The 16655-nt window shown below is 38.1% G+C and overlaps 1 protein-coding gene across 3 annotated transcripts in view; it reads left to right on the top strand.

Moving 5' to 3' along the window:
• Positions 1-14683, top strand: part of LOC126354760 (nucleolar protein 56) — a 66936-nt gene extending 52253 nt beyond the window's left edge. For all 3 annotated transcript variants that reach the window (XM_050004645.1, XM_050004648.1, XM_050004647.1), the window contains exons 7-11: positions 108-360; positions 2315-2463; positions 2666-2796; positions 10885-10972; positions 13726-14683. In XM_050004645.1, the coding sequence (XP_049860602.1) occupies positions 108-360; positions 2315-2463; positions 2666-2796; positions 10885-10972; positions 13726-13814 (710 nt within the window). In that variant the 3' untranslated portion in view covers positions 13815-14683. The remainder of the gene's footprint in view (positions 1-107; positions 361-2314; positions 2464-2665; positions 2797-10884; positions 10973-13725) is intronic.
• Positions 14684-16655: the final 1972 nt, after the last annotated feature.

Genomic DNA, 16655 nt, shown 5'->3' with positions numbered 1-16655 from the left:
ATCGATAAGATTGTTGTTCAAGGAAATGTGAAATGGTATACATAAGTGTCTCTTTCCCGGATGTTTCAAAATGCTATCTTATAAGCAGAAATTTTATTATTTTTTAGGTATGGATATATCTCCTGTTGATCTAATGAACATTGAGCTGTTTGCTGCAAGAGTTGTCGCTTTGTCTGATTATCGCAAGCAGCTTGCTAGTTATCTCCATACTAAAATGGAAAGTGTAGCTCCAAATCTAGCTACTCTTGTTGGAGACCAAGTTGGTGCACGCCTCATATCACATGCAGGCTCCCTCACAAATCTTGCCAAGTTTCCAGCCTCTACAGTACAAATACTTGGTGCAGAAAAAGCCTTATTCAGGTATTTAAGAATGTTTAAAAAAATAATTTAGTACAAACTTATATGGATTATTATTCTCAGCCAAATAATATGTATGACTTATGATGATGTATTACCTTTTTTGTTGGTTCAGTTTTAAATTTTGTGAAACATGTCAACCTTTAGGAGGTGTGTTCTCAAAGACAAGTATTTACTTCATATGTGTTACTTATAAATTTTGTGTGTTGAAAATTGTTCATATGCTTGAGCATTAGTATCATTTAATACTTAACCTAAATAGCCCATATTCAGCTCCCATTATCGTTTCATTGTTCCTTTAATTCTCCTGTTATTTGAAGTCGTAGTTATTCTACTGAAGATTCCACCACTTCAAAAAGAATTGTATGCAGACAAAACTCAATTTTAATGTAATGATGATCTCCTGTACAATCTGTTCTAAATATCAATCAAATCTCTCCAATTAATCTCTGGAAAGACAACCAAAGATTAAGGTCTCCAAAAAATAGATACAAACGTGAATACAGCAGAAAAACTGGAAAGGGGAGGTGGGAGGTAAAGTCAGTTACAGTAGGGAATTAATAATGTGGAATGATATGGCAGAATTGTTCCAGAAGTATGAGTAACTTGCTTACATGTGGAGTGACTCCATGTATGGTATAAAAATGTAATGAAGAGGAAAAACCTCTTGTCAGACGAGTATCAAATATCACCATTTAGTTTCCAAAGTAAAATATGAGTCTGCCTTTTCTAGAACTAATACTAATTTGTTTCCATCTAAATGTGTTTCAATACTATTTGTGGAATTGCTAGCGGGTTTTGTATTTACTCCAGATATTACATATTCTGGTTCCTTTACTTTTTTCATGTGGCACTAAAGTAAGAAATAGAGCAAAATAACATATGTTCAGTCTGATTGATAGTAAAATTAACATAACTTTCTGATAGTAAATGGATGCTTAACAAATACACTCATTTAGGAACTGACCAGGCCAGAATGAACCTTTGAATTTCTTACAGTAGTTGCTGGTGTTGAACAAACAGCATTAATAGTTTAACTATTTCTTGCCACCAGTTTTGGTAGAATCCTGTGTCTACCAGATGAGGATAACTATGTCTCTATTAAAACACTATGCAGATATCCAGGTAATTAACCCACAGGCAAACTTTCTCAATCATCCACCTGCAGTCAAGTTGACCTAAGAAGATCCCTGACAGCTGGTAGTGCTGTTGCCAGCTGTCATATCTGCAAAGCACAAACTGCTGCAGACTAAAGCAATAGGCTTCTATGGAGGTGCAACAACACTGAGGCATTGCCATAGAGACATTGACAAAGTCCTATTACATGATTGGTTGAGGTAGGCACATGAAGCAGCCACACTCATCCCACTGCAGCTGTAAGTGATCTTCTTATGCCTTCCAGAGTATAACTGAATATGCTGTAAAGTTTAACTAGCAGATATTACAGTGCTGCTGTTTATTGTGTTTATGTATCGTGTGTTTAATTCTTGGACCATGAAGTGGAAAATTAGTGTGCGAGCATTTATATGTCGATATACTTCATTGTCCCCATCAGAAATAGGTATTTACATTTTCAAATGTGTTCAGGCTTTTTATCTAAAATCAGTTCAGTGGTTTGATTCACATCTTACCATTATATCATGAGTGGTGGGTATTTTGTAGTAATCTTAAGGGAGGCAGAATACAGTTTAATTTCCCTTCAGCAACAAGGTCATCAGAAACACATCGTTTTTGCTCATGTACCATACATACCAGACTTTTGTACCCTCCTCTGTAAAGTGAATAACCCAGTTGTGTGAAACTCATTTCTAGACTCATTATATGTTGTTTGTTAGAAAGTTATTCTTCTTGTGAAGTTATCATTTTCCATTTGCATGGTGTAAGAAAAGTAAAGCTTCCTTTTAAAAAGTGAGTGAAATTCTGTACTATTTAAATCTCCCTTGTTTGTGTTGTACAGGGCACTCAAAACTCGAGGTAATACTCCGAAGTACGGCCTACTATTTCATTCAACATTTATTGGTCGTGCTGGGCTGAAAAACAAAGGCCGGATTTCACGGTACCTGGCCAATAAATGTGCGATTGCATCTCGAATAGATTGTTTCTCAGGTGAGATAATGTATTTATCATCAAAACTGTTAATTTACATGTTGTAGAAAGAACGTAACTCTGAAATCAAGATTAAAAGTGAAGTTGTAGTACAATATATGGTTCATCTTCTTGGTGATCATCAGAGGGCAGTAGTTAGTCTTTTTGCATATCATAGTTATGTTAACTTTGTTACATGTTAAAATATGTTTATTTTCCATAGAAAAACCAACAAACATATTTGGTGAAAAATTAAAGCAGCAAGTGGAGGAAAGACTTACATTTTATGAATCTGGTGAGCTGCCACGAAAAAATATAGAAGTAATGCAAGAAGCTATGCAGGAAGTCGCACAGGTAACAAATAACAGTTGAAGAGATTTTCTTCAGAATTATTCTAATACTTTCCTGTTCATAAGCTTTCAGCCCTCAAGCAGGTGCAACTAAGTATAAAGTGTGCCAACCACAAATAACATGTGAAGCTGATATCTGTACAGATATCATTGGTCATCTTGCAGCTCTCGAAGAATGAAGTTGTAATGAAATATAGACCTTTCGCTGCTTACAGGTGTTGATCTTTACCATTCCATCTTGTACCATTCCATTGTTTCACAATTGAAAGTCCATGCCTATTCCTTCATTATTGCTTCAGCTAACACAGTGATATGTTGTGTTGCCATATGTGCAAGTGAGCAGCAGTAATATAAAATAAACGATAAGCTGGACAAGAGAAAGTTTATGATCCTTGCAAGAAAATTACCCAAATGATGAGCTGGAAGCAAAATCCCACAATGAGACACTTGTCTAAGAGTTAATTAGTAATCAAAGAAGTAGTTTCCTGAGATCTGATGCAACTGTGCTGTTTAATGGATTGAGTGGATCATTACTGTGGGATAACACTCATACGTGGCAACAGAGTAATATAATGAAAATTTATTTTATTATTTTTTACCTAAACCACACTTTAGCTCATAAAATGTAAGTTTATTTTATCATTTTTTTACTAAACTAAGATTAAACTGTAACATGAAGAGAGCCATTCTTTACAAGTGTACAAAGTATGCCGTGCACCCACTTGTGTTACAAAAAATGACGTGCCTGCTCAAGGGTTAAACAACTGCAAATTATAAGTTGCTACAGAATTGTTAAGGCTTTCATGACCACTTGTTGACAAATTGTCTGTTGGTATCTGCCTCGGATTCTTCGGCTGATGTTTATTTGATAAGCTTCACCTTCCATTGCTGGTGGTGGACTGGAGACGAGCTTGCGGCCACATATTATGTGTGTTTGGCACGCCATGATCCAAGGGCTTTTCCAGGGTCATACCTGCTGCAGTTCTCCCCGTGCTACCTGAAATGGTAACTGTTACATAAGAAGTCACAAAAGCAAACACTCGGCAAAGTGACAAATCAGTAAAAGAAATGTCAGATACAGTCTTGCTGCCATACATTTGCAGAGTGGCAGACAGAATCAGGCATATATATTGTGCAGCACGGTTAAAGACTATTTATAAACCAACGAAGAAGATGAAAGTGTATCTCAGATCGGCAAAGGGAAAAAGGTATCCACTTGCGATGTTGTACATGTGGAAAAACCTGTTTTGGAATGACTAGATGATTAATCTTCTCCAGGATCACTGAAAATAAGCAGCATTCCAGGTTGCAGCAGGTAGAGAAATTGGTTGTGGCAGAGCAAGTGCTCTGTGAGATCAACAGCACAGTGAAATTCTTGCTGCAGAGAACGGCTATTGCACCCGCTTTTTCAGTGAAGCTGTAGAAATGCACTGACATGACAGTAGCTTCAACAAAAAGAAGAAAGCCTCCAGATGAATGGATCCTGGATTTCCATGCTGGAGAGAACAACTGGTCCAGATAGAACCGGGGAGAACCGAAGTGGGAATAACAACAGAAAAGCCTTCGGACATTGACGCGTCAGGTATATATGATCTGTGGCTGCGAGCTTGACTCCAGTCCACCACCAGCAATTGAGGGTGCAGCTTTGAGCACTTGAGCCGCTCATGCAGGTGAAACGTCAGAAAAAGTATCAAACAAACAGCGGCCAAAAATCCGACACAGCACCCAACAGACAGTCTGTAAATTGTTGGTATCAAATGATTGTAAATTATGATACTTGAAAGAGTATATTTTACAACTTAATTATGAAACTTAAATAGTGGCAACTATTTATTCACAACCAATACAAAAAGAGTTGAATGTTTGCCCCTGTTATTGTCCTTCAAAGTAGTCACCAGCATTGTAAAGAACGCGTTGCCAGCGATGCTGAAGGTGTAATATACTGTTAGCAGAGTCCGTTCTGTTGATGGTGTGAATGGAGCAGTCTATAGTTATGGTGATTCTTGTGTACGACTGTGATGGTGTTATCCTGACGCCTTATGTTCCGCCATGGCAGATTGTCACTGCACAGTATTACTGTTCGTTTTTGGAGCATCACCTGTACTAGCTTCGTGAAAGAAGCAGCGACACTTTCTGTGCAACCCACCCATCATTTTGCATGACAATGTGCGGGTGCATACAGTGCAAGCTGTGGCTGCTCTGTTTGGTCAATGGGACTGGGAAGTACTGTACCATCCACCAAACTCCCTGGACTTAAGTGCTTGTGACTTTGATTTGATTCTGAAGATCAAGGAACCACTTCATGGCATTCGCTTCGGGATTGTTCCAGAGATTCGACAGGCAGTAGACCGCTCCATTCGCATCATCAACAGATCAGGCTTTGCTAATGGTATACTACACCTTCCACACTGCTGGCAACGGGTCTACACAATGCTGGTGACTACTTTGAAGGACAGGGACAGGTGCAAACATGTAACTCTTTTCTTTGGTTGTGAGTAAATAGTTGCCACTGTTTGAGTTCAAACACTCGTATTAAAGATGAGAAAGGAAAATATTGTTAATCACCCGATTGTATTTGTATTCAGAGCTATTGTGCTTTGTTTTAATTTATACACACCAAAACACTGTATGGAAGAGTTAAAATTGTTGAGCAAATTGTTTTGAACAGACATCATTACAATCATGGCTGTAAGAGACATTATTGATTCACTATAGCATTGTAGATCAGTGGCTTGTTGAAAGAGGAAAATTAGAAATATATTTGCTATGAAAGTCAACAGCTGGCAAGTAATTGGTTTGGGGGCTAGTATTAAAATGTTTGTTGACTTAACTGAGTTTGCTATAGCTAACATAATAAATTACCTATAATTACTATGGACCAGAAAAATTCACATGCTTCAAAATGTGAAATCACTTAATAAATCCTATTTCGTGGCAAATTGTACTCAGGTGCACTATTTTCACAGAAATAGTTGGAAATAGTTTTATTTTTTGTAGTTAAATAGTTACTGGTATCCCACATCATCTGAGGAAGCTCATTTTCAAAAGATAATGTGTCTACAAAATAAAAAGGCCACCTTTGCATGAGTGCAACAACGTATCGGTGCGCTCAGGAGCTAATGTTCAAAAGCTGATATAATGTGAAGCCCACTCTCCCCTCTGGTAGCTAATTTATTCATGGAAGACTTCGAGAATAAGGCACTGGACTCAGAGCAAGTTTTAAACCAATGGTCTTCTGGAGGTACATGGACAACACATTTGTGGTATGGCCCCATGGGATGCGTGAATTACATCGATTTGTAGAGCATTTGAATTCCTGAATTCCATCCATGCTAGCATTAAATTTGCTATGGAAATAGAAAAAGACGGCTGCTGTCTTTTTTTTTTTTTTTTTTTTAATGTTGGCGTTTGCTGTAAAGGTGATGGCACATTAGGACATGCCGCATATCAGAAACCAACACACACAAATCTATATCTTCATGCCAGTAGCTGCCATCACCCTTCACAGACCATAGGTGTCCTGAAGACCTTAGTGCATCAGGCGCACTGTATATCCAATAGACAATTTGCAAGAAGAGCTCACATACCTCAAGAACATTTTTAAATCTAATTGATTTTCTCAGCAACAAATTCATAGAGCATCTAATGCAAAACCTAAAATGTAGGTATGTGATGGGGAAGAAGATAGTAATTCCTTCAGATCTAGTGTGTTTTTGCCCTATGTTGGTGCTCTTTCCTCGAAGATAGGCCGTATTCTTGAGAAACAATGTGTTAAGGTGATCTTCTAGTCCCCCACAAAGATTGCAGCTTTACTCAGCTCCGTGAAGTGGAAATTGTAAGAAGTCGTACATAGGTCAAACAACACGCACCGTTCATGAGTGAGTGGTGTGTGGAGCATCGAAGATACACACTCTTATTACAACTAGACAAGTTAGCTGTGGCCAAACATTGTATTGATACAAGGCATTCCTTGAATTACTGTGATGTGAAGATTTTAACATCGACCTCTGCTTTTTGGGAATCTATCTTCAAGGAAGCTATAGAGATTAGATTAGCTACTAATTTAATAGAGATAATGGTTTTAATTTGGACAAATCATGGAATCCGGCTCTGTGGGTAATTAAACTGCAGAGAAGTCATCTTGGTGTCATCGCCACCAATCATACATCAATAAGCGAATGGAATGTCCTTATGTCTTTGCCACAGGCGGCGCATGTGTAAGCATATTTGTCTGCCACCGACCAGCATCTGTGACCCGCACGCGCAGTAGCGCCGCGGTGGAGCATATAAGGCCGCACTGGCATCTTGTCGTCAGTCTTGTGCCTCACTCTGAGGATGGCCGGACATATGCGGCCGAAATATCGGTGGAGAAAATTTTATCTGGAAATTTGCAACTAGTGGACAGTGCACCATTGACGAAGATATAAGTGTTGTGCTCTGTCGTACCAAATGTCTTCCAAAGGCCTACTTTTTCCTCATTACATTTGAAGTATCTGGAGGTGTGGCAGATGATTGCCCTCCCCACTTAACACTGTAACATCAGGCCGCCTAATATGGTAATATAGGAGCTATATTATTTTCTTTGCTGGTAGACCCATTGTTGTGGCGCTTCTCCTGTAACTCTGTACCACAGCAGAATCTGCAAAAAGGAAAGTTTCAGTTAGTGTCCATTTTTTGGACTTCGTGAAATTTCTGCAATACGCAATAATTGATCAAACAGATCAACCTTACCCATGCCATGGTTGTATAGCTCCACAATTACTGGTTGATCAGTGTAACACATTTATCTTGTTTCTTGCCATAGTGTTCAACTTTGTCAGTTTTTCCTTCCCCAGTGAAGTTTTATCTAGAACAGTTTCGTAACCCATTTAGTTAAGTTGCTCTTCACATACTGTTTTACAGAGAGGTGCCCTGTAAATGAAATCATTGCCTCATCAACTGCTAACTCTTACTCTACAGTTAATTGTTGACATCTTTTACACAGGGCAGTGTAGATATGCCAAACCTTCCAAAACATGACCTCGTTGTTAGGTGGCATATCTATATGTTCACAAGATACAGATGGGTTGTCATTAGTAAGAACTCTCTCTCGGTATACTTTTTCCAATATTGTGTCCGAAGACATTCAAAGTCTGGGAAAATTTAGTTTCAATTGTTATATGAAGTCCAAACAATTTCTTGAGTTCTGCTGATGTAGTTTGTTACAAATTCTTAACATTTCCACTTTGTAATGCATGTAATATTTGTCAGATCAGCCTTATTGCTAACGATGTAATTGGTAATGTACTTAATGAAGTAAGTTGAAGTCTGAGGAAGTAATACCTCGTCTTCAATATGTTGTTCCTATTTAGAATAATAATCCAATATAGAAATTGGGTAATGATGCCACTTCTGTTCAATTTCAATGTCATTGTTGATAATTAGGTCACTTTCTTAAATTGTAACTCATTGTTGCCTGAGATGGAATAACAATAGTCTTGCTACTCACCATTTTGAGTGACAGGCAGACACAACAGAAAGATTGCTGTACGTTTAAGCTTTTGATCAAAAGACCTTCTGAAGTAGAAAAACACACACACATTCAAACAGGCACAACCTGCAGACGTATGACCATTGTCACTTATACCCCATAGTAGCCAGAGACAGTAGTCGTGTGTGTGTGTGTGTGTGTGTGTGTGTGTGTGTGTGTGTGTGTGTGTCTATGTGAATTGTGCCTCTACGAATGTGTGTGTTTTCCACTTCAGAGTCATTACTGTTTTCATTATAAATGTAACTTTAATAATTTGGCTTTATCTGGTCATTGGTTTCTTCTCTCTTTATTTTGTCAACCTCCACTCTCACCCTTTTTTTTTTCCCCTCCCTCTTGAAATACAGCAGGACTCCACATCAGGAACTGTTTTTCTTCTTCCATTCATATGCATCTCTAAAATTATAATTATTTTTGTTATTATTATTATTATTATTATTATTATTATTATTATTGTATGATGTACAGAACTGAAAATTTAAGAAAAATCACAAATAATCTTGTCAGTAGTAATTTCCTATGTACGAGGTGAGATTGGAAAGTTTTAAGTATAGGCTTGTAATTTTACAATGGTGGTACTTACATGCTACTGTCATGCACCTCCTTCAAAATAGTCCCCTTCTGATTGAACACACTGACTCCAACGATGTTTCCACTTTTGGAAATATTCCTGGAAATTTTTTTCCTGTGTTTGTCTGGATGTCTTAAATAGTCAAATTGCTCCTCTTTCAGTGAAAATTTCAGTTTAAGAAAACAGGTAGAAGTCCACAGGGGCCAAATCAGGGGAATATGGCAGTTGTGGAGGCACAGGAATTTTGAATTTGGTCAAAAATTCAACGATGAAGAAGGCACGATGAGCTGGAGCATTGTTATGATGAAGCACCCAACTCCTGCCTTTCCACAGTGCAGGCCTTTTCTTCCGCACCTTTTTGTGCAAACATTCCAGGACACATTTGTAGCATTTCTGGTTAGTTATCTGTCCTCCTGGTGTAAATTCGTGATGCGATAGATTTAAAAAAAAAAATCACCAGCATTATCTTCACCTTCGACTGACTTTGCCGTGCTTTTTTCAGTTGTCGTGAAACTGGAGTCTTCCACAGCAAAGACTGCACTTTGGCTTCAGGATCATATCCGTATACCCACAATTCATCACTTGTAATTACCCTATTTAACAAATCTGAGTAATTTTAAGTCCAGTTAATCAGTTCTTGGCACACTTCAAGTCTGTATTGTCTCTAGTCACTTGACAACACTTTTGGAATGAATTTTGCAGATACTCAACACATGTTCAGATCTTCAGTGAAAATTGACTGAACTGCATTAAAACTTAAGTTCATCAGCCGTCTCCCTAATTGTAAGTCTATGGTCAGAGTGCACTAAGTTGAGGCCGGACCGTGGTTCATCTTCAAATGATTCACGGCTACTTTTAAATATGTTGAACCAGAAAAAAAGGAAAAAAAAACAAACATTCAACTGGCTCATACAATTTTCTCTAAAAGCTGTTTTTAATAGGTCGTAAGTATCAGAAACTGATTTCCCGGTTTTAAAACAAAATTTCACACAAACTCGTTGCTCCGTTTTTATGTCCATGCTCATGCAGCCAGAATCCAGCAACAAGCCCTAACTGACCCGCACTCAACCAGCTGCCACAACAAACTGAATAAAAGAAACACAGTTTCCTGTCAGAGGGTGTTCAAGGAGAAGACAATGACTCATTCCCCACCCTCTGTGTAACTGCCTGCCAAACCAGTAAGCAGTAGCAGATCCATTCTTAAAACTTTCCAATCACACCTCGTATACTGATACATGGTGTTCAATCGCATTGTCAGTAACTGCAGTTTGAACGCTGTGCCAGTTCGTGTATATAACAATTACTGGTAGTATAACAGATGTGCCTATATTGAAGAAATACGACCCAAAACTTGTAAAGATTGTTACGATAACAAAGAAACAGAACAATAGCTTCACATGAAGTAAACACAGAAGTTCTACATTCTGTCGGACACTATGCTTGAAACCCCACAGTTAAGATTGTACATGCTGAAAAGCTGTATTTCTTTTTATGGACTAAAACAATTGTGAAATATTGAATATGGCAATAAGTAAACTGTTAATGTAATAGTCTGTATGCAAATTATTAAATTCACTAGTACAGTTGGGTATAACTACCAACTACTTTCGTGTATTCTTAAGTTCACAAGTTGCTGTGCACTACTGCTTTCACTTGATATTTTTATAGTAGTGCATTACAGATAGCACTATTTGTGCATGATGAAAATATTTAACATACGCAAATTTGCACTGGAGGTTTCCGATGAGGAAAACTTTTTCTGTTGCAGCTAATACAGAGTAAGAATTAATGTACACCTTTGTAGCCAGTGTGTTTGAAAAGGTTATGCAGACACACACAGAAATGTGGGGAGGAGGGGGGGGGGGAGAGAGAGAGAGAGAGAGAGAGAGAGAGAGAGAGAGAGAGAGAGAGAGAGAGAGAGAGAGAGAGGATAGGATGTTAGACAGGGGGGGGGGGGGGGGGGAGTGGTGATACAACTAACCCTTTGCTTACAGTTACAGGCGGCGACAGCAGCTGCCAAAAAGAAAAAGAAGAAGGATAAGAAAAGAAAATCAGAGTGCCTGGATGAAAGTGTTACAAATGGTAAGACCACTTACAGTAAATATAGTATATGAATATCCCTGACAGCTCACTGTCCTGTGGCTAACAGCTGCAGACAAAAACAGTAGCTGTCTACAGAGCTGTGGTAACACTGAGGCATTGCATTAGAGACGCTTACAAAATTATGTTATTGGTTGATGTAGGCCCAGAAAGCTCCCATGCCCAGCCCACTGCAACTGTCAGGGATCAACTTACACCAGTTTAACTATAGTCCAGGAGATGAACCTTTGGTACTGACAGCTCAGTAGATCTTTCCGTTGCCAAGCGATCGCAGGTAACCAGCCAACAACTGACTGCATTGTAGCGGGTAGGAGGAGCCACAGTGCCACTCTGCAAACCTGACGTGCGCAGGTCAGAAACGTACCAATGAGTGGCCCACGTTCAACCAGTGCTATCATTTCGCCATTTGTGTTAACATTTCAGTTAATGGTTTATTTTGTTTCCATTGTTAGTGTTTATATGCTTCTGTCTCCTTTAAAATAATGTCCAGTGCAATGAGTAGTGCCGGCCCAACACGTGAATTGAAATGAAGGAAGAAAAGTATGCTACACAACCAAGCACATGAATTCGTGTGTTTGATGGGGGATTACTTTGAAAAAAGAAAAGGAAAATGGTGACCCCTTATTTCCAGTTGCACAGTTTGTTAAGAGGACTGCAGTAGCATTGAAAATAAGCTAGAAAAATTTTGTAACAATAGGGAAAGAAAAGTACAGTATGAACTGTGGTGAGAGTGGCACAACAAGGCTGCACACATAAGGAAAGAAGCGGCAGAGGAAGAAGCCAGTAACGGCTTTGGATGATTTTGAGAAAGACACTGTTTGTCATCATATATATGGCTACTACAAGAGAAGCAAATCAAACCATCTAACATCCAGGATGGAATGTACACTCGCCATAGTGTGGAGATGCTGAGTCACAGGTGGGCAGAACAAAAAGACTCTCACAATTAAAGCTTCCGGCCATTAAGGCCTTCGTCAACAAAACACACACACACACACACACACACACACACACACACACACACACAAATAAATAAACAAAACTGCAGTCTATGCACCTGGAACCACACTGCAAGCAGCAGCATCAGTGCATGATGGGAGTGGTGACTGGGTGGGGGTGAGGAGGAGGCTGGGGATAGTATGATGGGGATGGACAGTGAAGTGCTGCTCTCAGTCTAGTCTGAAACACTTCACTGTCCACCACCCCCACCATACTATTGCTCCCCCTTCCCTGCCCCAGCCTCCTCCTTACCCCACTCAGTCACCACTCCCATCATGCACTGGTGCTGCTCTGAGCATTGTGGTTTCAGTTGCCTGAGATTGCAGCTCTGTGTGTGAGTTGCAATTGTGTGTGTGTGTGTGTGTGTGTGTGTGTGTGTGTGTGTGTGTGTGTGTGTGTGTGCTTATGTGTGTGTATTGTTGACAAAGGTCTTAATAGCTGAAAGCTTTAATTGTGAGTGTATTGTTGTTATGCCTATCTGCGACTAAGCATCTTTCCTTCTCATATATTATAAGAGAAGGTAACATTCTAGTCTATCTAAATTAGTTGTCACTTTAGAAAGATTATATTTTTGTAGGAAGCTAATATGCATTATGTACAATGTCAGCTATTCAGTGTTTAACAGACACAAAATATTGATGGAAAGGCCAGATGTAGTCACATGACAGTGCAGATTTCTATGCAGAATCATGACTATGAGATTCGAAACTATAGTGTGGCTAGATGAAATGTGGTTAATACCAGCTGTTCATTACACAAAGGCTGGAGTGATAGAATGCCCAAGGGAATCATGGCAGCACCTTTTGGGAGAAGAGGGTTAATTATTGTTTTACATGCAGGTATATTGGCTAGTTTTGTGCCAAACTGCTTGTTAATGTTTTGTTCAAAAAACACACGTGATTACCAAGAAGAGATGAACAGTGTGGCTTTGCAAAAGTGGTTCGAAACATCACTTATGATGAATGTGACAAGTCTATCAATGATCATCATGGACAATGCCCCTTGTCATTTTGTTGTTCACAATAGTAGACCAACTTTGGCGAAGAAAAAAAGAAGATACAGTATTATTCACTGGCTGAAACGATGGAAAGTGTATTTCAGAGAAGATATGAAGAAGGCAGAAATACCCAAAATTGCCGCACAAAAGAAACCACAATTTCCAACATATGTAATTGATAAGATTGCTGAAAGGCACCTTCATGAAAATGTTTAGCTTCCTCCCATCAATCTATCATCATGTTGTAAGTACCATCTTCAGATAATAGCTGTTAATATATTGATAAATTATGCAGTCACTTGTTGTAGAACTAATTAATATTGCTAATATTCAACAACGGAAACAAAAACTGCCTATGTTGAACGATTTGAGGAAATCATTTTCATTTCTATAGTGAAGTTTGACAAATAACTTTATGGTATTTCAGCGTATTATAAACTAAATTGCTCTTTTCAACTGTTCATGCTTATATATTTTAAGTAGCAACTGTAAATAAATTCACATGTACAAATACAACCATGTCATTGACGCTTTTCTTTCTGCTCTTAGAGAGTATGTAGAAGTAGGACCAGGTGCGGAGTGCCGTAAGCCACGTTAAACAGTGTTGCCATGTGTCTGTCCAAACTGTCAATACCAATCACTCGTCTTGTGGACTCTATAGTATAGTTGTTAAAATTCATCACAAAGATATTTGCCAAAGAGTTAATGCGAGCTTCTATGATTTATATTTCTTTTACAGATGCTAGTGTTGAAAATGGAGACATTACTCTTGAACCTCCAAAAAAGAAGAAAAAGAAGAAAGTGAAACTCCAGCAAGAAGTTGAATAATAAACCTAGGTGCTTGGCTTGGTTACTGAAAACTATAATTTTGTGACCGCTTAGGGCCTGAAAAAAAGTACTGCTAAGTACTTATGGAAATAAGATGAAGCTATAAATAAGATTTTATAACATAATTATTTGTACAGCTCTAAGCATCTGGAAGTCACAGTGAAATTGAACATGTATTATTCAAAACTTTTTCTTGAGGAGCTAACAAATGATATAGGAAATGTGGTTGGCAGTGCCTGTCTGAGAATAGGAGCCTCCATAAACTGATTACTGTGGTTAACTAATTGACAATTCAGAAAATGACAAATGTAGTATTTATCTGAATTCACAACCAGTGTAGTAAATCTGTTCTTCTCTGCATATCAGTTTACTTTTTGTGAAGTTGGATAGAAAAACCACATATTCCAAAAATATACATAAGTACCTTTTAGCAACAATGTAAGGAAAAGATAGACTGCTGCTTACTGCAAAGGTGACATGTTAAGTTGTAGACAGGCACAATTAAGACACTTGCATATTAGCTTTCGGCCACAGCCACCGTCAGAAAAAGAAACACACACACACATTCATTCCCACAAGCAATCATACCTCTCACATATGACTGCCATCTCCAGCAGCTCGGACAATGGTATCATATTGTTTATGCTCCCAACCTGAATCTTCCATTGTGTGATTTTTACTTTTAGCCAACAAATAACACTCATTCCAATTGTAATTTAAATTTTTCTCTGTAGTGCATCATCCCCCCCCCCCCCCCCCCTGTCCACACACACACTCACAACATTCAGATAAAAAATTACAATGACAGTAGAGATTATGTGAATGAATGTATACCTTTTATTTAGTTACAATAAAATCATTTTAAAACATTTCACGATGCAGTAACCAGTGTTGACCAACCAGTGCTCGTCGTCAGATGATTACTGCATTGTAAAATTTGTTATGATGGTGTCATAAGAAAATAAAAGAAGCCATCTGGATTGAGATAGTTGAAAAATATCTTGCCAGAAGTCAGTCAGCAAATATCAATTTCACATTCTGTTCTGTTATCAAAAAATAATTTATTTTCCAATCTTGAAATTTATTTTCTATTCACATTTTATGAAAGTGGTGGCTTTAACTGTCATTCTGAAACTGAACTAAATACTGTTGTTTGTAGTATGCACATTTTTTTGACATGCCATGTTGTATAGCACAACGAATCTTACAGAAAGTACATGTACATAGCAAGGGGGTGTTGCTTGATATTATCACAATACGGTCTCGAATATTTTTATTACACGATAATGATACATGCCATTATTCAGATAGCCCATCTATAAAAGCAGTCAGTGTTGTCTACAAGGAAGACAACTACAAGTTGGCAACATATAAGTTCCTGGAATTACAGAAAGCAAATTTGCTATAATCTTTGGTATGTTGTTGGAACCTGGTGTCTCTAATATGTTGATGGACAAGATTATGGCAAAAACTTGGTCTCTCAGCTCCCAAAAATGTGTTGTTGAAGATCATGGTCAGTTCCTTTTGCACTGCTGTATTGTACTTTTTGAGTGAGATTTTTGATGGATTTAGTGCAGAAGTGAAACTCGGTAGTGTAATTATTTATCATGTTACTCCAAGGTTCGCCCATTATTATAACCAGCTTAGACATGCATTAGCACAACCTGCAGGGTGACACACAAAAAATGGTAACTTTTGAAACACCATATAAAAATAGAAAAAATCTAACAAAAAATTTTATTGGTGGCAGTTAAACCACTACAACTTGCCATTTAAGAGAGAGTAATCCAAATTATCTGTGTTTGAATACTTTGTCCTTTGCATGGTGTCCTCCTGTATGTATGCATTCTTCCAATCTGCTCTTAAGATTCCTCATTGAGTACTATAGTATTTCAGCTGGGATACTGGGCATTTCATCTTGAATTCTTTGTTTCAATTCATCCATATCATATTGGAGTTTGAAGCTCTGTTCACTTGCGTGCAGAAAAATAATAATGAATTAAGGATGTGTGTGCATTTTTGGAAGTACACAAAGTATTGTTTTGTTTTATTACACAAACTTGTTCCACTACAGTTACGGCATCCTTAGTGTTTTTTTATTATTATTATTATTATTATTATTATTATTATTATTATTATTTTCCTTTTATTTTACATTATGTGTGTCCTGTGGCTGTAAACCAAAATCAGCCACAGGTCTAAATTAGTACACCATGTCATCATTGTAGTATTTTGCTAGTCCTTAGCTGTGACACATTTGTTTTTATGTACCAAATTTATTTTTGTGTATTAAGCTGAACATTTTCTCTTGGTTGTTATGTTGTCGTGGCTTGGACCCACTGAAATGTGGGTCCAGCTCAGTGACACAGAAACATTCAAGTATAAAAAACAAACTTGTCACAGCTAAGGTCTAGCAAAATACTACACTGATGACTTGGTGTACTAATTTATCCCAGTGGCTGATTTTGGTTGGCGACCACAAGAGACACACAGTGTAGAATGAAAGGGAAATAACAAATCCACTGAGGATGCCACAAGTGTTGTGAAACATTTTAGGGTCATAAAACAAAACAAAAAATTTGTTTATCTGCAAGAAATCATCTGATATTCTTGGCCAATTCATGTACACCTGACTCTTACGGTAGATCCATAAGAAAAATAACTTATCGACAAATCCAGTGATCTTGGGTGCCAGTGAAAGTCACCGACTCTTGAAGTGACATAGTTACTGAACAGTTCTCGCACATGATGACATTTTTCACTCTGCTGTGGAGCAAACGCTGATATGAAACTTCCCGGTAGATTAAAACTGTGTACCAGACGGAGACTTGAACTCGGGGG

This window comes from Schistocerca gregaria, chromosome 3 (genome assembly GCF_023897955.1).
Source record: "Schistocerca gregaria isolate iqSchGreg1 chromosome 3, iqSchGreg1.2, whole genome shotgun sequence".
In the NCBI taxonomy this organism is placed as follows: Eukaryota; Metazoa; Arthropoda; class Insecta; order Orthoptera; family Acrididae; genus Schistocerca; species Schistocerca gregaria.
Note: the sequence above shows the minus strand (reverse complement) of the source record. Positions and strands in the feature narration are given on the sequence as shown.